This window comes from Callithrix jacchus, chromosome 5 (assembly GCF_049354715.1).
Source record: "Callithrix jacchus isolate 240 chromosome 5, calJac240_pri, whole genome shotgun sequence".
NCBI classification, from domain to species: Eukaryota; Metazoa; Chordata; class Mammalia; order Primates; family Cebidae; genus Callithrix; species Callithrix jacchus.
Window position 1 is genome coordinate 137,580,297 of NC_133506.1, and position 21,924 is coordinate 137,602,220.

Sequence of the window (21,924 nt, forward strand, 5' to 3'; positions counted from 1 at the left end):
GACCAGATACGTCAAAAATGCCTCTGAAAAACTGAAATACACCCACCAGGAGATGTGTGGCTCAGTGAGGCTCTGAGGTTGCACAGGGCAGGGGGGTCTGGCTGGCTGGGAGGGCTGTGGCTAATGTGGGGCTCTCCCCAGCTTTCTCCAGTGTACATAAGTGTCCATGTTTGCCTGCATACAGGTGTGTGTATGATGTGGATGTGTCATCAGCAGGAAGGTAAGACAGCACCCAGGCAGAGGAGGTGTCCTTAAACTCAGCAATGATTGCCGGGTATGGTGGCTCACACCTGTCATCCCAGCACTGTGGGAGGCTGAGGTGGGCAGATCACAGGAGGTCAGGAGTTCTAGACCAGCCTGGCCAACATGGTGAAACCCTATCTCTACTAAAAATACAAAAAGTACGGTGGCTCAAGCCTGTAATCCCAGCACTTTGGGAGGCTGAGGCGGGTGGATCACGAGGTCAACAGATCGAGACCATCTTGGTCAACATGGTGAAACCCTGTCTCTACTAAAATTACAAAAAATTAGCTGGGCACGGTGGTGCGTGCCTGTAATCCCAGCTGCTCGGGAGGCTGAGGCAGGAGAATCACTTGAACCTGGGAGGCGGAGGTTGCAGTGAGCTGAGATCCAGCCACTGCACTCCAGCCTGGGTGACAACAGTGAAAGTCCATCTCAACAACAACAATAAAAATTAACCAAGCATGATGGTTTGCACCTGGTTTCCAGCTACCCAAGAGGCCAAGGCAGGAGGATTGCTTGAGCCCAGGAGTTGGAGACTGCAGTAAGCTGTGATCACAGCACTGCATTCAAGTCTGGGCCACAGAGGGAGACCCTGTCTCAGTCAAATGAAGCATAAGGACTGACTGACAAGTGCACCAGTTCCCCCTTCCACAGGCTTCTGTGCATCTGAGTCCTGGCCAGGAGCCCACAGAGCCAGGCAGGCCCACGGAGAGGGGAGAGCCAGGCAGGCCCACGGAGAGGGGAGAGCCAGGCAGGCCCACGGAGAGGGGAGAGCCAGGCAGGCCCACGGAGAGGGGAGAGCCAGGCAGGCCCACGGAGAGGGGAGAGCCAGGCAGGCCCACGGAGAGGGGAGAGCCAGGCAGGCCCACGGAGAGGGGAGAGCCAGGCAGGCCCACGGAGAGGGGAGAGCCAGGCAGGCCCACGGAGAGGGGAGAGCCAGGCAGGCCCACGGAGAGGGGAGAGCCAGGCAGGCCCACGGAGAGGGGAGAGCCAGGCAGGCCCACGGAGAGGGGAGAGCCAGGCAGGCCCACGGAGAGGGGAGAGCCAGGCAGGCCCACGGAGAGGGGAGAGCCAGGCAGGCCCACGGAGAGGGGAGAGCCAGGCAGGCCCACGGAGAGGGGAGAGCCAGGCAGGCCCACGGAGAGGGGAGAGCCAGGCAGGCCCACGGAGAGGGGAGAGCCAGGCAGGCCCACGGAGAGGGGAGAGCCAGGCAGGCCCACGGAGAGGGGAGAGCCAGGCAGGCCCACGGAGAGGGGAGAGCCAGGCAGGCCCACGGAGAGGGGAGAGCCAGGCAGGCCCACGGAGAGGGGAGAGCCAGGCAGGGCTGAGCCGTGGAGAGAATTTACCCAAGTCCCAGGCAGGGGGCGGGGGAACACGTGCATGTGCTGTCCATGAGTGGCCCAGGTGCTGGGCGCTAAGCACAGGGCTGCGATTCAGGAAGGCAGCTCCTGCTGGAAGACAGGAGCTGGCAGAATGTGGCCCTGGTGGCCCCGAGGCCAGGTGCCATCCCTTCTGCGGCGGCTGGGGATGGGGTGGGGTTTCTGAGGCTTCCACCAAGTCCCTGTTCAGCACGGCATTAGCGTGGGAAGTCCTCGAGTGCCTGTGGGTCCGCAAGAGCTCCGGTGAGACTCAAGTTCGCCCACCCCATGATTCTGGACCCTTACCTACCTTACTTACCTACCCTCAGGTTTAGGGACCATCGCAGCAGCCCTAGGGCTGCCAGGTATTTCACCCCCATTCTAGGGTGAAGGAAATAAGGCCCAGACTCGAGGGCCACAAGCCCCAACAGCCAGGAAGGATCCGTACAGCGGTGGGGGGCCTGCCTCATCCCATAAGGTCAGGAGGGGGACGCTGAGCACAGGGACAGGTAGGCAGGGAAGAGGCTCAGGTGCTAGAGCGGAGGAAGCCGGGAGGGTGGGGGAGAGCAGGGCACCGACGTGGGGACGGGACGAACCGAGGACGGGCGAGCGCGGACCGCTGGGGCCCCAGGGCTCACTGCCGCTCACTGGGGGTTACCGCGCACCCAACTCCGGCTCAGCCTGGCCCCGGCGAGCTCATCCGGGTCGCGCTTCCCGGATGCAGAGGTCGGCAGCGCCATTCGGGACGCCCGGTTCAGCGCGTGCTTCAGCGGCCCCAGGGCGGGGCGGGGGCGGTGTGAGCGGGGCTAGGGCGGCGCCCGGCGGGACCCGGAAGCGCGCTCCGGCCCCGCCCCTCGGCCGCGTGGCTGCGCGTCCCGGCTGTTGCCGATAAAGTTGTTTGACGCCGGGCGGCGGCGGGTCACGTGAGCGGAAGATGGCGGCCCCGGCAGGTGGCGGAGGCTCCGCGGTGTCGGTGCTGGCCCCGAACGGCCGGCGCCACACGGTAAAGGTGACGCCGAGCACCGTGCTGCTTCAGGTGCGGCCGCCGGCCGGAGGCGGATGGGTGGGCATGTGGGGGGTGGGGGCTCCGCGCCGAGGCCCCGCCCTCTGCGGTTGGCGTCCGGGTCTTCTGGGGCGGGGCCTGCGGCGGCCAATGAACAGACTCCTGCGCGGCGTCACCGCCCCCTGCTCGTGGGCACCTGCGCTTCCGCAGGGGTCCCGGGGGTCTCGTGTGGGGGCGGGGCGGGGGCGGGGCGGGGGCGGCCCTCCCCGGGGTGCGGCAGGGACGGTGTCGCGTGTCACCCCCCTTGGAGTCCTGGACGCCCAGCCGAGCCCAGCTCGCGAGGGCGCCGGGAAGAGGGAAGAGTGGAGTCCCAGACCCGCGTTCCCATCCCAGGGCATCCCCTGGAGCGGGAGCCCGGGTTGCGCGGTGGCTGATGTCCTGGCCGTAGGGCGTGGAAGCGATTTTTGCTGAGTCATGCACTGCACTTTTACTCGTGCAGCTTGTGACCTCGAATCAATTAAATATATAAGTATTAATTGAGCCCCTGCTGCTTTGGGGACCGTGAGGACCCAAAGTGCACACGACCCGTAGTCTGCGGGAGCAGCCCACAGCTTGGGGCGGCCGGGCCTGGACAGGTGGAGGGCGCAGCTGGGAGGCTGTTGGTGCCTGCCGTGCAGAGTGTGCAAGTGCGGCGCTCCCGTGGAGGCTGGTCCAGCGTCACGGCTTTGGCTGTTGGAGAAGGGCGGAGGCGGTGCAGGCTGTGGGAGCAGGTGCACAGAACCGTGCCAGAGCCAGGGGCAGCCTCTGATGGACAGGGTTGTAGAACTACAGGGTTTGAACTTCATGGTGGGAGATCCCAGAGTGTGTGCCAGGAAGATCCTGGTGTTGTTTGCCGCCGGGGAACCCTGAATAGAGCCTCCCTGCAAAGTGGGGACGGTGAGGAAGGGAGAGACGCCCGCGGCTGCTGTGGGGACCGTCCATAGTGCGGTTTGTGCTTGGCTTTGCCTGGGCAGAGTCACCTGGCTTGCCAGGAAGCTGAGTGCCCTTGGCTGGCCTGCCCCACTGCGCCCACCAGCCCGGCCCACTCAGCAGTTCACCGTCCTTTCATCCCACCCCTAGGTTCTGGAGGACACGTGCCGGCGGCAGGACTTCAACCCCTGTGAATATGATCTGAAGTGAGTTTGCTCCAGCTCAGCAAGCAGGGTCTGAGTGTATCTGTGCCCCTGCCCCCTGAACATACTGACTCTCACTTGGAAGAGCCCCCGGTGGTTTTAAACAGTCATCATATATTCCCTCCCAGCTCTGGAGACCCAAGGCCTTGGGAGGGCCACACTCTCTCTGATTGCCCTAAGGGAGGATCCTTCCTGCCTCTTCCGGCTTCTGATGGCTCCAAGTGTTCCTCGGCTTGTGGCCGAATTGCTCTCTGCCTCCGATTCCTTGTGGACTTTTCCTGTTTTCCGTGTCTTTAGAAGACCCTTGTCACTGGATTAGGGTCCCTTTGGATAATCTAGGATGGTTTATCATTACATCTCCAAAGACCAGGATACCCAAGAAGATGGTCAGAGGACATTGACCCATCGGTTTTTGGGGGGGGCACTGTTTAACCCCCTCTAGATTTTATTGCATTTGGTTGTGTAAGTTCCCAGTGGGGCTCTGAGGGGAAGAGCTGGCCATGGAGAAATAAGAAGATACCCTGAAAACTTCAGGGAGATCCCTGTGGTCTCACAGCCCCTGGAATTACCTCCATGTGGAGGTATTATTCCCAAGACAGGGCTTCTGCCAGATTCTGAGAGTCTGAGACAGCAGAAGGGTCAGACCCCTCCTATGGGTAGGATGTGTATGTCTATCCCACATGTGAAGCTTTTTACTTTAGTTTTTTTCCTTTCTTTCTTTTTTTTTTTTTTTTTTGAGACAGGGTTTCACTCGTTGCCCAAGCTGGTGTGCGCAGTGGCATGGTCTTGGCTTATTGCAACATCTGCCTCCTGGGTTCAAGTGATTCTCCTGCCTCAGCTTCCCAAGTAGCTGGGATTACAGGTGTGCACTACTACACCCAGATAATTTTTGAATTTTTAGTAGAGATGGGGTTTCATCATGTTGGCCAGGCTGGTCTTGAACTCCTGACCTCAGGTGATCTACCCGCCTTGGCCTTCAACATTGGTGGGATTACAGGGGTGAGCCTGTAACACCGAGCCCAGGGTTAAAGACCTGTTTTCATAGTACTGTTGTCCTAATACTGGGGGCAGAGGGCAGGAGCCTGCCTTACTGGCCTTGCTGACCCTGTCTTATGGGGCTCTCCCGGGAGGAGTTTCTTAGGAGTGATACTTGCCAAGTCATTCCAGTCTTCCACCCTGTGTCTGGACTGTGTGTTAGTCCCAGGGCCTGTGCTCTGAATGCCAGGTGGTCTTGAGTATCCTGCCTCAGACCACCACACCATCCTTCTCCAGTTTGTGGTCAACTGAAGAATGAGGTTAATACATTTGGGTTGCATCCTGAAGGGTGGCCATTCTAACAGGCTGGGAAGTGTAGCTGTCAGCCAGAAGCTGGAAGCAGACACTTCAAGAGAGGGAAGAATATGACAGGGATTTCCACCAGATAGGGTGGCTCATACAGACATACTTAATACGCTATGGGAGGATCGTGAGATTCTTGAAGGGAGAACTGTGCACACGCACAATTGAGCTTCATGTCTCTCCATGGGTCCTGTGTTTAAAAAATGACCTGAGGAATTTAACTTTTGGCCTCTGAAGTTAAAGGTGAAGCAGGCTGGGCAAAGTGGCTCATGCCTGTAATCTCAGCACTTTGGGAGCCCAAGGCGGATAATTGTTTGAGCCCAGAAATTCTAGACCAGCCTGGGGAACATAGTGAAACCCTGTCTCTACAAAATCAATCAATCAATCAATTAAAGGAAAACATGGCAAACCAGAGGGCACGAAAACCCTCACTGCGCCAGAACCGCCCCATGATTGGTGGTCTCTTATCAGGAAGAAATACCTGTGGGTTGTTTCGAAGAAGTGAGAGGAAAGGGCCTGGGTGGAGGTTGGCTGTTGTCAGATACCAGCCCAGGGGTCTGAAAGGGCTGCTTTCTGTTTATCCCTTAGGGAAGAAAGCCTATAGGTGTGCCTGACCTCATACCCATTCATGGCCAGGAACTCAGCTTTCAAGGTTTATGGAGTCCCCTGGGCCAAGAGGAGGCCAAGTTCAGTTGCTTAGGGGGCTTAGGGTTTCATTTTTATTTATTTTTTACTATTATTTTTGAGATGGAGTCTCACTCTGTCACCCAGGCTGGAGTGCAGTGGTACAATCTCAGCTCACTGCAACCTCTGCCTCCCAGGTTCAAGCCATTCTTGTTCGTCGGCCTCCTGAGTAGCTGGAATTACAGATGCATGCCACCACACTCAGCTAATTTTCAGTAGAGACAGGATTTCACCATGTTGGTCAGGTTAGTCTTTAACTCCTGATCCAGTGATCTGCCTGCTTCGGCCTCCTCCAAAGTACTGGGATGACAGGTGTGAGCCACTGCGCCTGGCCTATTTTACTATTTTTTGAGAGAGTCTCGTTCTGTCACCCAGGCAGTAGTACAGTGGTGCGATCTTGGCTCACTGCAACCTCCGCCTCCCAGGTTCGAGGAATTCTCCTGTCTCAGCCTCCCGAGTAGCTGGGATTACAGGCATGCGCTATCATGCCCAGCTAATTTTTTTTTTTTTTTTTAGAGGGAGACTCACTGTCACTCAGGCTGTAGTGCACACATGGCACTATCTTGGCTCAGTGCACCCTATGCCTCCCAGGTTCAAGCACTTCTCTGCCTCAGCCTCCCAAGCAGCTGGAATTATAGGCATCTGCCACCACGCCTGGCTAATTTTTGTATTTTTAGTAGAGACAAGGTTTCACCATCTTGGCCAGGCTGGTTACTTTTTGTATTTCTAGCAGAGACAGGATTTCACCATGTTGGTCAGAATGGTCTTGAACTCCTGACCTCAGGTGATCCACCCGCCTTGACCTCCCAAAGTGTTGGGATTACAGCCGTGAGTCACCTTGCCTGGCCATTTTGTTTGAAAAGTCTTGCTCTGTCACCTAGGCTGGAGTGCAGTGGCACAATCTCGGCTTACCGCAACCTCTGCCTCCCGGGTTCAAGCAATTCTTGTGCCTCAGCATCCTGAGTAACTGGAATTACAGGCACATGCAATGCCCGGCTAATTTTTGTATTTTTAGTAGAGATGGTTTCACCGTGTTGGCTAGGCTGTTCTCAAACTCCTGACCTCAAGTGCTCCTCCTGCCTTGCCTCCCAGAGTGCTGGGATTACAGGCATGAGCCACCGTGGTTGGCCTCATTTTTATTTCTGACGGCTCACCTGCCCATGATCTGTGTGATGGTGTCTAGTGGGAGCCAGTGAGTGTGACTTTGAGGCAGGTCTCCTGCAGCACCATTGCAGTGTTTTCTGGTCTCCTTTTCCTCTGCTGAGGCAGTGCAGCGAACACGGCTCCATGCAGGGACAGTGCCCTGTCCTCTCCATGGTTCCCAGTCTGCCTGCCCTCAGGTTCCCCCGATCTGCTGTCCTGTCTTGCCCTAGATATTTCATGTGGCAATTTCCAGAGTCACTTTTCTGGCCAGTATAAAAGATTGATAGCAAAGTTTGTTCTCTGTTAATTCTTCTAGACACCCTCGAACTTTCTGAACTCTGTTTTCTAATTGTTTCCAATGGCAGCTTGCATTTCTGAAGGGGGGCCAACCTTTTTCTTTTTCTTTCTTTCTTCCCTCCTTTCTTCCCTTTCTTTCCTTTCTTTCCTCTCTTTCCCTCACTCCCTCCTTCCTTCCATTGTCTGGGCTGGAGTGGGAGTGCAATGATGTGATCCTGGCTCACTGTAGCTTCTGCCTCTCAGGTCCAAGCAATTCTCTTGCCTCTGCCTCTTGAGTGGCTGGGACTACAGGCAACCGCTACCATGTCCTGCTAATTTTTGTATTTTTAGCAGAGACAGGTTTTTACCGTGTTGGTTAGGCTGGTCTTGAACTCCTGACCTCAGGTGATCCTCCCGCATTGGCTTCCCACAGTGCTGGGATTACAGGCATGAGCTGCCATGCCGGGCCAAGTATATTCAGATTTCATGTGTGTTCTCCCCTCAGCCTGGAGTTTTTTTTCCTTTTATCTAAACTTTTGTTAAAAACAGAGCTCAGATAGGAGTATGCCACCAGGTGACAGAGTGAGACCCTGATTCTTTTTTTTTTTTGAGATGGAGTTTCGCTCTTGTTACCCAGGCTGGAGTGCAATGGCGCGATCTCGGCTCACCGCAACCTCCGCCTCCTGGGTTCAGGCAATTCTCCTGCCTCAGCCTCCCGAGTAGCTGGGATTACAGGCACACACCACCGTGCCCAGCTAATTTTTTGTATTTTTAGTTGAGACGGGGTTTCACCATGTTGACCAGGATGGTCTCGATCTCTCGACCTCGTGATCTACCCGTCTCGGCCTCCCAAAGTGCTTGGGATTACAGGCTTGAGCCACCGCGCCCGGCCCGAGACCCTGATTCTTATACCTGCAATTCCAGCACGCTAGGATGCTGAGGTGGAAGGATTGCTTGAATTCAGGAGTTTATGACTAGCCTGGGCAACACAGCAAGATTCCCATTTCTGCAAAAGATAAAAAAATTAGCCAGGATTTGTGGTGCATACCTCTAGTCCCAGCTACTCAGGAGGCTGAGGTGGGAGGGTAGCTTGAGCCTGGGCGGTTGAGGCTACAGGGTGCTCTGTGTGCTCTGCTGCGCTGCACCCTGGGGAAGAAAGTGAGACCCTGTCTCAAAAACAGAGTCAGAGCCTGACCTGTGAGAGGCATTAATAGCCTCTTGTTTGTTCTTCGGGTGATTGACTGGCCACTGTGGTCTCCTTGAAGATCAGGGCAATGCGGCAGTTGTGATTTTCTTTTCTTTTTCTTTTTTTTTTTTTGAGACAGAATCTTGCTCTGTCATCCAGGCTGGAGTGCAGTAGCGTGATTTCAGCTCACCGCAACCTCCACCTCCTGGGTTCAAGTGATTCCCCTGCCTCAGCCTCCCAAGTACCTGGGATTGTAGGCGCCCACCATCATGCCCAGTTAACTTTTGTATTTTTAGTAGAGACTAGAAATAGCTGGTCTCCAACTATTGACCTCAACTGATCACCTGCCTCAGCCTCCCAAGGTGCTGGGATTATAGGCGTGAGCCACCGCGCCTGGCCCACATGTGGGTTTTCTGTTGCTTCTCTTGGGTTGCGGCCCCATTTGGAGGGAGGCGGGAGCAGGAGTGGTAGGTGGCCACTCTGACTGGTGGCTGAGGTGAAAGTGGAGGGTCTCGGGCAGCCGGCTTTACTGTGGCGGCTCCAGTTGTGATGACCGGGGGCTCTGACACCTCAGCTTCTCGAGTGCGGCAGTGTTCACCACCCAGCCTTTCTGTGTGTTTTCTGAGCATTTGCCCTGGGGCTGTCAGCACCCTAGACTCCGGAGGAGCGGCCCCTCGACGCGTCCGTCCGAGGCTCGCTTCTCCCTTTTCCCTGCTCTCTTTTGCATGCATGAGGCCCTATATAGTCAGGTCCCACCTTGTGCCCCTGTAGATGATGTGGTCCTGCTCTCAGGGAGCTGCCGTTTGCCGTGGATGGTGGGGCGTGTCAGGGTCTGCAGGGCAGCGAGTGGGCTCCGGTCTGTCTTGCAGGTTTCAGAGGAGCGTGCTCGACCTTTCTCTCCAGTGGAGATTTGCCAACCTACCCAATAATGCCAAGCTGGAGATGGTGCCCGCCTCCCGGAGCCGCGAGGGGCCCGAGAACATGGTGGGTGGTGCTCTGGGGGAGGCTGGCTGTGTGGGGTATGAGATCATTTAGCTGGCCAGGCACAGGGGGTGGTAGGGTTGCTGGGGAAGGAGGGACATGAGTCTTAGCACTAATTCTGCCTTCCCTGGGTTGGGTCTGAGCAATTTTCTCTTCTTTGAAAGCTGGCAACTGAAAATGAGCATCTCATGCTTTTTTTTTTTTTTTTTTAATCCCCTGACAGAGTCTTACTCTGTCACCCAGGCTGGAGTGCAGTGGCACCATCCTGGCTCACTGCAACCTCCGCCTCCTGAGCTTAAGCAATTCTCATGCCTTGGCCTCCGTAGTAGCTGGGATTACAGATGCCTGGAACAACGCCCAACAATTTTTTTTGTGTTTTTAGTTAACACAGGGTTTTACCATGTTGGTCAGGCTGGTCTTGAACTCCTGACCTCCTGGGTCTGCCCACCTCAGTCTCCCAAAGTGCTCTGGTTACAGGTGTGAGCCACTGCACTGGCCTAAAGTCTCATTCTTCATGTGAAAGTTTTTCTTTCTTTTTGGTGGGGTCATTTACCCCCGGCTCAGGGTATTGGAAGCATTCACCCACCAGCCTGACATTTCGTACATAGAATTGTCCAGAATGTTAGAGCCCGAAGCACTGCATGGACACTGCCCAGGCAGCTCCTTCGTTTCTCAGACGAGACGCTGTGGGGCTTAGGGTCTACCCCAGGCTGGTCTTGAAATCCTGGGCTCAAGTGACCCTCTCACGTCGGCCTCCCATAGTACTGGGATTACAGGCATGAGCCATTGTGCCCAACCCAAGTTGGCATGTGGGCCGGGCGCAGTGGCTCGCACCTGTCATCCCAGCGCTTTGGGAGGCCGAGGTGGGCAGATCACTTGAGGTCAGGAGTTTGAGACTGGCCTGGCCAACATGGTGAAACTCCGTCTCTACTAAAAATAAAAAATTAGCTGGGCGTGGTGGTGGGTGCCTGTAGTTCCAGCTACTTGGGAGGCTGAGGCAGGAGAATCGCTTGAACCCGGGAGGCGGAGGTTGCAGGGAGCCAAGATCACACCACCGCACTCCAGTCTGGGTGACAGAGCGAGACTCATCTCAAGAAACAAAACCAAACCAAAGTTGGTGTGTTAAGGCATAGCAGCAAACATTTATCATCTCGTGGCTTCTAAGGGTCCAGAGTCTGGGAGCAGCTTAGCTCAGGGTCTCTCCTGAGGTTGCAGTCAGGCTCAGTGGAGCTGCAATCTTTTCAAGGCCCCACTAGGGCAGGAGGAGTGTTTCCAACACAGCTCCATCCTGTGGTGCCTGCATACACCCACACACACAGGCACACACACCTGTGCACACACCTGCATACCCGAGCACGCACCCACCTGTACACACCTGCACACACACATGTACACATGCACACCCACACATACCTGCACACATATCCACATACACCAGCACACACCCACGGACATATTCACATACACATGCATACCCACCCGCACACCCGTACACATCCGCACATGCACACACATGCACATACACCGCACACATGCACACTTACATGCTGATGCAGCCTTGTTGGGGAAGCCTCCATGGCCCTCACTCCAGAGTACAAAGGAGGGTAGCACTTCTCTGTGGGGGTCAATCTCTCCCCAGAGGCCTGGGCAGGAGCTTTCGCCCTCTCTATCCGGAGAGCCAGTCTGGGGTGCAGACGGAACCATTGCTTTTCTTCCTAAGGATGTTTCTCGTGTCCTGTACCCTCCAGGTTCGCATTGCTTTGCAGCTGGATGATGGCTCCAGGTTGCAGGACACCTTCTGTTCAGGCCAGACCCTCTGGGAGCTTCTCAGCCATTTTGCACAGACCAGGTGAGCATCAGCAGGTGGATGGGGGAAGCTGCGGGGGTCACTGGGTCTGGTCCAGAGCTGCACACCCAGTCTCTGTACTGGACCATGGTGCCTCTTGGGCTTTGCAGTCCTTGGGAGAGGAGGGTTGTGTGGGCTGCCAGTTCAGGAGTGGTAGCCTCAGGGATGGTTGGTCATAGCTCATTGTTCTGAGCTTCCTGGGTCCAGGGCCCTGCCCTGCCCTCCCAGAAGAGCAGCGATGTGCTTCTGTCCTTGTGGGGGCCTGGCGAGCGTAAGGGGAGACCTTTGGTGCTGGGGGCAGGGCTCCCATGCTTGCTTCCCCTGGATGGGATCAGAAAGTCTCTCTCTCTTTTTTTTTTTTTTGAGACGGAGTTTCGGTTTTGTTACCCAGGCTGGAGTGCAATGGCTCGATCTCGGCTCACCAAAACCTCCGCCTCCTGGGTTCAGGCAATTCTCCTGCCTCCTGAGTAGCTGGGATTACAGGCACACACCACCATGCCCAGCTAATTTTTTGTATTTTTAGTAGAGATGGGGTTTCACCATGTTGACCAGGATGGTCTCGATCTCTTGACCTTGTGATCCACCTGCATCGGCCTCCCAAAGTGCTGGGATTACAGGCTTGAGCCACCACGCCTGGCAAGTCTCTTTTTTTTTAAGAGGAAGGGACTCACTATGTTGGTTGCCCAGGCTGCTCTTGAACCCATGGGCTCTAGCAGTCCTCCCATCTTGGCCTCCTAAAGTGTTGGGATTACAGGGATGAGCCCTGTGCCCCACTAGAAAACTCTCTTAGAAACACTAATTGGCTGGCCAGGAACAGTGGTTGATGCCTGTAATCCTAGCACTTCGGGAGGCCAAGGGTGGCGGGTCGCTTGAGCTCATGAGTTTGAGACTAGCCTCAGCAACATAGTGAAACCCCGTCTCTATGAAAAATAGAAACATTAGGCCAGGCATGGTGGTGCATGCCTGCGGGCCCAGCTACCCAGGAGGCTGAGGTGAGAAGGTCTTAGCCTGGGAGGTGGAGGTTGCAATGAGTCCTGATCGCACTCCAGCCTGGGCAACAGAACAAGACCCTCTCTCAAAAAAAAAGTAATCTGTCCGTTAATGGTTGAAACTTTGTTTCTGAATGTGTAAAAATGGGTGCTTTATAAATTTGGGTCTTTTCATTGTGGGCTGGAAATCTTTGTATGCTGTGAAAGGCTCGGCCAGCAGAACAGAAGGGACTCAGGGCTGGGGCTTGCTGGGGAGTTCTCGCTCTCTCTGGGCCTTGGTTTCCCCACCTGTGCCTGGGTGGTGTGTGGATGGGGTACATTCCTGTCTTGAGGACTGAGTGCAGGGCCTATGGGAAGGTGACTGCGTGTCGGGCAGTCTCAGTGGCCCTGGGTCTGGGCCTGCTCCCATCTGACGGTGGAGCTGCCTGCACAGCCCAGGTGTTGCATTCACAGAGGAGGGCACCGAGGTCAGGGGTCCTGGGGGTGGAAGCCACCTCAGCAGGTGTTGGGGTGAATGGAGTCTTCTGGGGAAGACAGTGGGTTAAGTATGGGCACGGAATTCGTTCTCCTAAAATGCAACTAAAACAAGTGACAGAACCGGTGAGAAAAGACAAAGCCACAGGCAGGAGTGAGCAGGACCCGAGGCAGGAATGGTGCCAGGCAGGGAGGCGGGCGGCCCCAGGTGCTGGGTAGGCATTCGGTGAGGAGTGGGGATCTCGGCACCCAGCTCTGCTGCTTCCTGAGAGAAGAGTGGCAGAGGGCAAGAAGAAAACCAAACAATGAAGGGAGTAAAAGTTAGGAAAGATGAAAGTCCTGAAGGAAATGCCCTGGGCCGGCCGGTGCCCCAGGCGGTAAGCAGAATCCATCACTCCCATGGGTGCAGGTGCTTGGTGATGGCCATTCTCCATGGCTGTGCTGTCTGTCTTCAGATCAGGATGGAGGTGAGGAAATGGCCCACAGTGGCCCCAGGCTGCCACTGGGGAGGGGCCCAGGGTGTCTGGGTGGTGGGATGGCCATTGTGGTAGCATAAGTCTCTTCAACAGACTTTGTAATCCTCGTATAAAACTTAGTTTAAGAAACAATAGGAGTGGCTGGGCACGGTGGCTCACGCCTGTAATCCCAGCACTTTGGGAGGGCAAGGCAGGTGGATTATCTGAGGTCAGGAGTTCAAGACCAGCCTGGCCAACATGGTGAAGCCCTGTCTCTACTAAAAATACAAAAATTAACCGAGCCTAATGGTGCCTGTATTCCCAGCTACTCGGGAGGCTGAGGAGTGAGATTCACTTGAACCCAGGAGGTGGAGGTTGCAGTGAGCTGAGATTGTGCCATTGGAGTCCAGCCGGATGACAAGAGCAAAACTCTGTCTTTAAAAAAAAAAAAAAAGAAACAAGAGCCCGGGCACAGTGTCTTACCCCTATAATCCCAGCACTTTGGGAGGCCGAGGCAGGTGGATTGCCTGAGGTCAGGAGTTTGTGACCAGCTTGGCCATCGTGGTGAAATCCGGTCTCTACTAAAAATACAAAAATTAGTTGGGGATGGTGCCACACGCCTGTAATCCCAGCTACTTGGGAGGCTGAGGCAGGAGAATCGCTTGAACCTGGGAGGTAGAGGATGCAGGGAGCTGAGATCTCGCCGTTGGAGTCCAGTTAAGGCGACAAGAGCAAAACTCCATCTCAAAAAAAAAAAAAAAAAAAAAAAAGAAATGAGTGGCCGGGCGAGGTGGCTAGCACCTATAATCCTAGCACTTTGGGAGGCCGAGACAGGCTGATCACCTGAGCTCAGGGGTTCGAGACTAGGCTGGCCAACGTGGTGGAAACCCTTCTCCACTAAAAATACAAAAATTAGCTCAGTGTGGTGACTCATGCCTATAGTCTCAGCTACTCAGGAGGCAGGAGAAACGCTTAAACCCTGGAGGCGGAGGTTGCAGCGAGCCAAGATTGCGCTGTTGCACTCCAGCCAGAGTGACAGAGTGAGACTTTGTCTCAAAAAAAAAAAAAAAAAAAAAGAGAAAAACAGGAGCAAGTGGGGCAGCTCTTTCAAGGAACTGGTGACAGCAGGAGGTGACGGGCTGTCGGTGGTGAAGCCCCCAGCCTGTGGCCCTGGGCCGTGTGGTAGTGTGGGTCTGTGTGCAGGTGTGTCTGCATGTACACCTCATTTGGTGAACACTCACGCCTGGGGTACAGTAACTGGTGCCTGGCTCTGGGTGCTGATGAATATGCTGTGGATGTCTTTCTGAAGAGTCTGCACTGTCACTACTCACAGCCTCGCCCTTCTGTCTTGTGGGTGTCCTGTGGATGTCATGGGGCATCTGCCTGTGTCTTGGGGCATCCTGGGCAGGGCTGGAACAGACCATGCATCCAGAGGCCTTTGCACCTGGTTTCCCATCCCCGTTCCTCCCATAGGGTAAATTCCAGAGGTAGGGCTTCTTTAAATTTTATCTCTAGGCCGGGCCAGCAGCTCAAGCCTGTGTTCCCAACACTTTGGGAGGACGAGGCAGGCAGATCCCCTGAGGTCAGGAGTTTGAGACTAGCCTGACCAATATGGCGAAACCCTGTCTCTACTAAAAATACAAAAATTAGCCAGGCATGGTGGCGGTCACCTGTAATCCCAGCTACTTAGGAGGCTGAGGCAGGAGAATTGCTTGAACCCAGGGAGCAGAGGTTGCAGTGAGCTGAGATCGCGCCACTGCACTCCAGCTTAGGCGACAGAGTGAGACTCCGTCTCAGAAATAAGTAAGTTTACTTATTTATTTCTAAAAGTTCAGACCCAAGCTCTGTCCTGGAGGCTGGAGTTTGCTGGCCATGGAGCAGGATGTGGATGAGGTTTTGTGGTGGGTGGTGTTGCTAGCGCCATGGTGAGGCTGGAGTGCCTGGTGGGCTCTGTGCTGGAGGCTGGTCCCCAGTAGGTCTGCGTGACAGAGGAAGGCTCCCTCATGCCTAGTGTCCCCTCACTGGCCTGGGAGGCTTAGGAAGGCAGGGTGGTGGCCTCGGAACTCCAGGTGTCAGCAGGGTGGGATAGGCGGGAAGCTGGTGTTTCTCCCTTCGTGTGTTTTGGAAGAAGTTCGAGCCAGGGACAATGTGAGAGCCGTGCTTGGAAGGGGTGATCCGAGGCTGGGGACTGCAGGCCTGTAGCCTGCCCAGGGACAGAGCCTGCTTTGTGTATTTGGGGACCTGAAGTGATTTCCTTGGATAGAGACCACCACATATTTGAGATGTTGCAGCTCCACTGAATGGATGTCACCGTGGCACAAAGCCCAGGCCTGAACAGTGTCTCGAGCAGCAGTAGCCTAGGGGATAACAGTGAGCCACACGTGTTGGCCACAGAGTGACTCACTTTTTCTTTTCCGTTGCCCAGGCAGGAGTGAAGTGGTGCCATCTTGGCTCACTGCAACCTTCGCCTCCTGGGTTCAAGCAGTTTTCCTGCCTCAGCCTCCCGAGTAGCTGGGATTATAGCTGTGTGCCACCACGCCGGGCTAATTTTTTTTTTTAGTAGAGACGGGGGTTTCACCATGTTGGTCCGGCTGGCCTCGAGCTCCTGATCTCAGGCAATCCACCTGCCTTGGCCTCCCAAAGTGCTGGGATGACAGGTGTGAGCCACTGTGCCCAGCCACATGACTCACTTTTTCTTGTAACCACATTAAAAAAATAAATAAAAACAGGTGTCATCAATTTTAGTAATATGTTTAATTAACTCAGTATACCCAAAATATGACTTCTTGGACGTGTAGTGAGTGGAAAAGTGAGCCATCTCACGCTCTTGCTGGTGCGGAGTCCTTGAAACCTTCGTGTACTGTGCACTTGGACCGTCTCGGTCTGGGCCAGTTCCTTGTGGACAGGCTGCTCCTCTGCTCTACTTCTTGGGCTCTGCTACAGGGAGGGCGCCAGGAGACGGAGGCTGTGGGCTGCTGGCTCCCAGCTTCCCCATTTTCCCTGTAGCCTGAAGGTCCTGCCCAGGAGAGGGATGTGAGCAGCCACACTGAGCCCTGGGGGACACTGTTCTCCACCTGTCTGGTGTGTCTGTGTCAGAGCTTGGGTTCTTTATGATGGGAGTGCACCTTCCATGATAGGAGACACATGAGATGGAAATGAGAATTTCACTGCCCTGGGAGTGCACAGCCCGCCTGGAGGTGCCCAGAGAGGGAAAAGGAGTACCTTTCTGACCAGCATCTTTGCTGGAGTCCAGGTCATTATTCACTCAGTGGGTTTAGAGCCAGCCGGCATAAGCCCCGGAGGTCGCGCTGAGACTCGGAGGTGGGGAGATGGCACTTGGCACATCTGGGTGGTCCGCAGGGGCAGGCAGGTGAGTCCCGTAGGTTGAATCCCGAGTCCCGTAGGGACCTGGTTGCCAGGGAGCAGTGGTGAAAGGCAGGGGTGTGGACGGACCGCACTGAGGAGCGGGAAGAGAACTGGGATTGTTATGGGTGACTGAGCCCTGCCCTGGAATGATGCCGAGGGTGAGCCGTGGGAACTCATGGCGGCTCAGCCACTTCTGTCCAAAGGCTGTGAGGGAGCAGTATGGACTTTCTGTAAATGTCAGCTTCACAAGCTCTGCCATGGAGGGGATTTGCCCTCTCTCAGAGGTGCCCAGGTGGGAGTAGCCCCCAGGTATGCCCAGCCCCCTGGCTAGATCTCCTCCCAGGCTGCCAGCCCTCTGCTCCCATCCATGACTCAGTGCTCGGGTCTGGCTGAGTACATCTTGGCTGGTTACTCCCTCTGTGGGTAAAGCTGAGGCTCTGGAAAGGCTGGGTGATTTCTGCAGCCCTCTGGGTGTGCTGGGCTGCAGGGAGGGGCTGCTGGTGAGGACATGGCCCTGCCAGGGAGCACCCGCCCGTGGCCACACTCAGCAGGGGTCTGTGCATGCAGCCTGGCCAGCTCAGAGCTCTTAGGCCCTGTCCCTGTCCATCCCTGTCCAGACCTGGCAGTAGAGTTCGGAAGGCCAGAGGCTGCCTTCCTCTGAGACACTCTTAGGCTGGGCTGTCATGTGGTGGGTGGCACCCTCCGAGGACCTCCCCAGGCCCAGTGGCTCCTGGCTGCAGCCACATCTCTGCTGGTTCTGTTCCTGGCGTGCGGCTGCCTGGGCCCTCTTCAGCATCTGTGTTTGCACCTAGCTTTGTCAGCCCCAGACTGGACATGAATACGAGGCTCCAGACTCACTGCCTCGTCCCTAGCAGACAGCTGCGCCCGGGCAAAGTGGGGCTCTGGGGGGCAGGGTTTGTGGTGCGTAAAAAATATGCCCGCAAAGCCAACCGCAGAGGCGTGTCTGCCCTCCTGGCTTCTGGCCCTGACTGGGTAAGGAGCTCTGTCGGCCAGAGGGTGGGTGAGACTGTGCCAGCCCCCCACTGTGAGCAGGCACCCTCAGAACCTCACCACAGCACCCCATCTTGCATTTCTGGCTTCGGAGCGCGGTGTCTGGTGGCTTGGCCTGGGGTCCCCAGGAGGCCCTGGGTCTTGCCCCTGCAGACACTGGGACTTGCAGAGGCCTTTGTGGGGGAGGGAGTGTCTCCTCAGGCTCTGGAATTTCCCCTGGGCCCTGTCCTCCAGAGCACTGGGCCAGCGCGGAAGGTCTGGAACCGATTGCGGCAGCCCCTCCCCTCGGCCAGCTGCCACACAACGTGTTCACAAGCCGCTCCCTCAGACCCCGCACGAGGGAATCTGATCCGTCTGTCTGCCGCTCCCTCTGGAGGAGCCGCACATCAAAGCCGGGCCGGCGTTTGATGTCACGCTGCTGTGCTCTGTCCCTGTTTGTGATTTGAGGTCCCCAAGCTGGCGGTCCGGGCAGGGAAGACTGCGAGTAGGGATTCTGGCCACTGCGTAGCCCAGGGCTCCCCAGCCATTGCTCAGCGGTTTCATGACCATCTGTGGGGCCCTGGCCGTCCGTGTTGTGTTGGGGAGTTGGGTCCCTGCACTCTTCCCCGTCCCCATCCCTGGCCCTGGGGTCTGTGCTTCCTTGAGGCCTCTCGCAGTCTCTGCCCGGGTTCTTCTCTGGCTCATTTTGGGGTCTTGCGTTTTCCTGAGTCCTGGATCTCGGGCCGAGTCTCCAGCCATTTGTAGGGAGGGCAAATCCAAGGCCCTCTGTTGGCTGCTCCGTGGGATGGGAGCTCAGCGCTGTGTCCCAGCCTGTGTGCAGAGGACACCTGCCGTGTGCATGGTGCGCATGCGCTCCACAGGCCGGAGGCCGTTGGGATTGGGGCTTCATTGTAGACAGCGGGCCCCCTGAGTCCCATGGCGCTGCTGGGCCTCTGCAGCCAGAGGAGGATTGGGGCCTGCATGGGGAAGGGAGCCCCCACCCGGAGTGAGGAATGCATGGACATGAAAAATACAGGCCAGGAAACAAAAGAAAATACGTCAAACCCACGCACATGGCGAGAGTCCCCCGGCGGCCGTCTGGGCCTGTTCTGGGTGTGGCACCTCCTGCTTTTCTGCTTGGTCCTTTCTCGTTTCACGAAGGCGAGTCCTGCTTCTTCAAGCGGGTCCGCAGATCCCAGTGTTGGGAGCCCTGGTGAGTGCACGGCCGGCCCCTGCGGCTTGGACACCCACAGGTGGGTTCAGGTGGAGGCTGAGAGCTCCTGCCCCCGGAGCCTTCTCTGCTTGGATGTGTGCGGCGACGCGCACGGATGTGGGCGGATGAAGACGGATGTGCGCCTGTGGGGAGTGGATGTGGGCGGATGTGCGCACATGAGCGCGGATGCGGCAAGGGGAGAGGGGGAGTTGCGGCAGTATGTCGGTGGATGCGGGCGATGTGCGCGGATGCCGGCAGGTGTCTGCAGATGTGCCTGGATGTGCGCTGATGCTGGCGGATGTGCCTGGATGTACGCTGCTGTGTGCAGATGCGGGCGAATGCGCGGATGCGGGTGGATGTCGTGGATGTGGGCGGATGTGCCTGGATGTACGCTGATGCAGGCGGAAATAGGCGGATGTGCCTGGATATGCGCTAATGCGGGAGGATGTGCGCGTGCGCGGATGTACGCTGATTCGGAAGGATGTGCGCGTGCGCAGACGTGCCTGGATGTGTGCGGATGCGGGCGGATGTGCACCAGTGCAGGCGTATGTGTGCTGATTTGCGTGAGTGCCGGCGGATGGGCGCGGGTGTGAGCAGCTGCGGGCGGATGTGCGTGGATGCGGGTCATGTGTGTGCATTCATGTGGCGGTGGACGTGCTTGGTTGTGCGCAGCTACTGGCGGATGTGCGCGGATGCGAGTGATGTGTGTGGATGCGAGTGGATTGCGCGGATGCGAGCAATATGCGCGACTGTGGGCGTATACGCGCAGATGTGCCTGGATGTGCATGCCTGCTTTGACCTGGACACTGCAGGCACTCTGTTCTCTGACCTCCCCCCGCCAGCCTGCCCCATCCTGGGGTGTTGCTGCAAGCTCTGTCCAGCCCAGCTCTTATCTAATCTTCATGCTTTGTGTTCAGGTCATCAGCTCAGCTCCTGTGTTTTCCTGTCCCAACTGAGCCCCTACAAGCCACGCTGGCCATAAGGCCTGGCAGGGCACCTGCATGATGTGAGGCTGGCCCTGGCCTCCCCTTGGCCTGGGCTCTGGCCATCTGCCCCTCCTCTCAGATTCCCCTCCTTGGAGAGGGACTGATGGGGGAATCTCCAAGTGAGGCCTGAGATGGGCTTTTGTTTTTCTCAATGGGGAGGATTTCTCATGGTGAGTTGGGAATGTGGAGATGAACTCTCTCATGCAAAGGTGCTACCTGCAGTTCACATGCTCTGGGGCTGAGACGTGGGGATGTGTGCTTCTGTGACCCGGGCTAGTGTGTACATCAGGCGTGTGGTGTGGTTAGGTATGCTGTGTATGCATGCTTGCCCCCGGACTGGTCCACCTGTGCCTGCCTGGCAGAGGCCGGCAGGGACTCACAATTGCGGCCTCCCAGGCCGTGGGCAAGCGGGTGTGAGCGGAGTGCAGTATCCTACCCTCCGCGCTTTGGTGACTCAGGTGTTGGCATTGAAGGGAGACAGCAGGCGATGGAGATGGGGGCACCTCGTCTTAGAGAGTGGCTTTAGATGAAAGCCCAGACCTTGGGACCCCACCCTCAGGCGTCTAAAGTACAAGTGGCCATGAGCCGAGTTCCTGAGCCAGTGTGGCTCACCCCTCCCATGCGGCCTCTGGGCCCTGCCTGGGGGCTCCACGTCCTGCCAGTGGCCCTGAGACTGAGGTTGGGGGAGCCCCCAGGCCTTGCAGCACAGGCCAGGCTCCTTGGGAGTTCCCCAACTGTCAAAGCTACCTCCTCCTGGTGGTTGTGGGTGCAGTGGGGGCCTGGGCTGAGGGCTGTGTCTTGGGCCTGGGACGCTGTCCTGGTTGGGAGCTAGGTGAAGGCCTCACACCTTTGCCTCCTGAACCTCCTGCCATGAGGCCTCCGTGGGAGTGACTGAGGCACCCTAGGGTGCCCTGCGGGTACCTGATGGTTTTTTTCCTCTCCTCCCAGGGACGGCCTGCAGCAGCCTGGTGGGGCGACCCCAGTGTGCGTGTACACAAGGGATGAGGTAGGCCACCTGCTCTTGCCCACCCAGTCCCCGCTCAGGCTGAGCCCACTTCCCAACTGGAAAACCCACTCTCCCACCTCTGTCTCCAGTACAGTGGCGGGAGACTAGGGCTCTTGAAAGCTCATCGTCGTCTTTCATGGAAAAAGAGGGAGTGGCCAGCCTGGGAGCCCCTGCTGCCCTGAAACCTCCCTCGCAGCCCTGTTTGTTTTCTCAGCTTCTCTCAAAGCCCAAAAGTCACAAAAGTGGTTTCATTTAATAAATATTTGCTTTGCTCGGTGTTTTGATCATTTTCAAAACCGAGCGTGGCGTGGCACAAGCAAGGCCTGCCATGGCGGGACCCTCCTTGAGCTCGCCCCCGGCTTACAGGGGCCTTTTGTTTCCACTCTGGCTGAGTGCCCTTTGCTGGGGTTGGTGGGGCACTGTCCCAGAGGGGCCCTGGGGGGCCTTGGCGTGGACAGGACACTCCCCTCATTTATCCCCAGTTGGAAGCTCCCTGGTCAGAGCTGTAAGGGGAGGGCTATGTCCTCCCTCAGAGGAGATGAGCCACGGGGCTCAGGCACCCCAGCCCAGCACCGGCCTGAGGCTCCAGCCCCCCCCGGGGGACCCTTGCACCCTTTGGCTTCTGTCCAGGGCCCTTCACTGTATCCTTACTAGAGGAAGCTTCTCCACCCCTTCCTCACAGCGTTGGAGCTAGCGTGTGGGACCTGGCCCACCCCGAGTCCAGCACTGGGAATGCCCTGAGAGCAGAGACTTGGAGGAGGTTGGGGCAGGGTCCCGAGGCAGCTGAGCCGCTGTGACCTCTGGGAGAGGTGGCAGTGAGGCAGGTGTTGCCCTGGCCAGGCACCAGAGCCTGTGAAGCCGGGTGTTGTGATTTTGGGGCCCACCCAGCTCAAAGGCTTTTGAAGGGTGGGTGCTGCTGGCCTGCCCTCTGCCCACCAGATGTTGGGGGCTCCCGGCAGTGACTGGGGCTGTGGAGGTCTGGCAGGTGTCATGGAGCTGGGATGACCCCAGCCCAGGAGCCTGGCCGGCTCAGTCTCACAGACATAGATTCTCTTGCCCAGGCCTCCTCCCCACCACTGTGGATGATGGCACACTCTTGCCTCTCCCACCCTGGACCTGGGCTCTGGGCAGTGGGTCCTGGCTGCCGGGCATCCTCCTTGCAGCCCAGCTCTGCCAGCGCAGGCCTCAGTGAGCTTGGGTCCCAGCTGGGGAGAC

General features: G+C 57.0%; 1 protein-coding gene and 1 long non-coding RNA gene across 43 annotated transcripts in view; one reads left to right on the forward strand and one right to left on the reverse strand.

Moving 5' to 3' along the window:
- Positions 1 to 1,649: 1,649 nt before the first annotated feature.
- ASPSCR1 (ASPSCR1 tether for SLC2A4, UBX domain containing) overlaps positions 1,650 to 21,924 on the forward strand; it is a 40,948-nt gene continuing 20,673 nt past the window's right edge. For 14 of the 41 annotated variants that reach the window (XR_013536081.1, XR_620453.5, XR_013536082.1 and 11 more), the window contains exons 1-5: positions 2,518 to 2,637; positions 3,724 to 3,779; positions 9,273 to 9,387; positions 11,133 to 11,233; positions 20,652 to 20,709. Coding sequence is in view for 25 of the 41 variants with exons in the window: in XM_008997930.5 (XP_008996178.3) it covers positions 2,536 to 2,637; positions 3,724 to 3,779; positions 9,273 to 9,387; positions 11,133 to 11,233; positions 20,652 to 20,709 (432 nt within the window). In the remaining 16 variants the exon portion in view is untranslated. Of the gene's footprint in view, positions 1,866 to 2,517; positions 2,638 to 3,723; positions 4,239 to 5,935; positions 6,044 to 9,272; positions 9,388 to 11,132; positions 11,234 to 18,398; positions 18,758 to 18,871; positions 18,976 to 19,212; positions 19,874 to 20,651; positions 20,710 to 21,924 lie in introns of those variants that run through there. The other 27 variants (XR_013536087.1, XM_035302156.3, XM_078374999.1 and 24 more) reach the window with 19 other exon arrangements.
- On the reverse strand, positions 15,888 to 19,116 carry LOC108591902 (uncharacterized). 2 transcript variants are annotated; one of them, XR_013536096.1, is made up of 3 exons: positions 18,578 to 19,116; positions 16,371 to 16,605; positions 15,888 to 16,164 (listed from the first exon to the last, which is right to left on the reverse strand). It is a non-coding gene; the product is annotated as an uncharacterized LOC108591902 (long non-coding RNA). The 2 variants fall into 2 exon arrangements; XR_013536095.1 differs by lacking the exon at positions 18,578 to 19,116 and having other exon boundaries at positions 15,888 to 16,085; positions 16,371 to 17,022.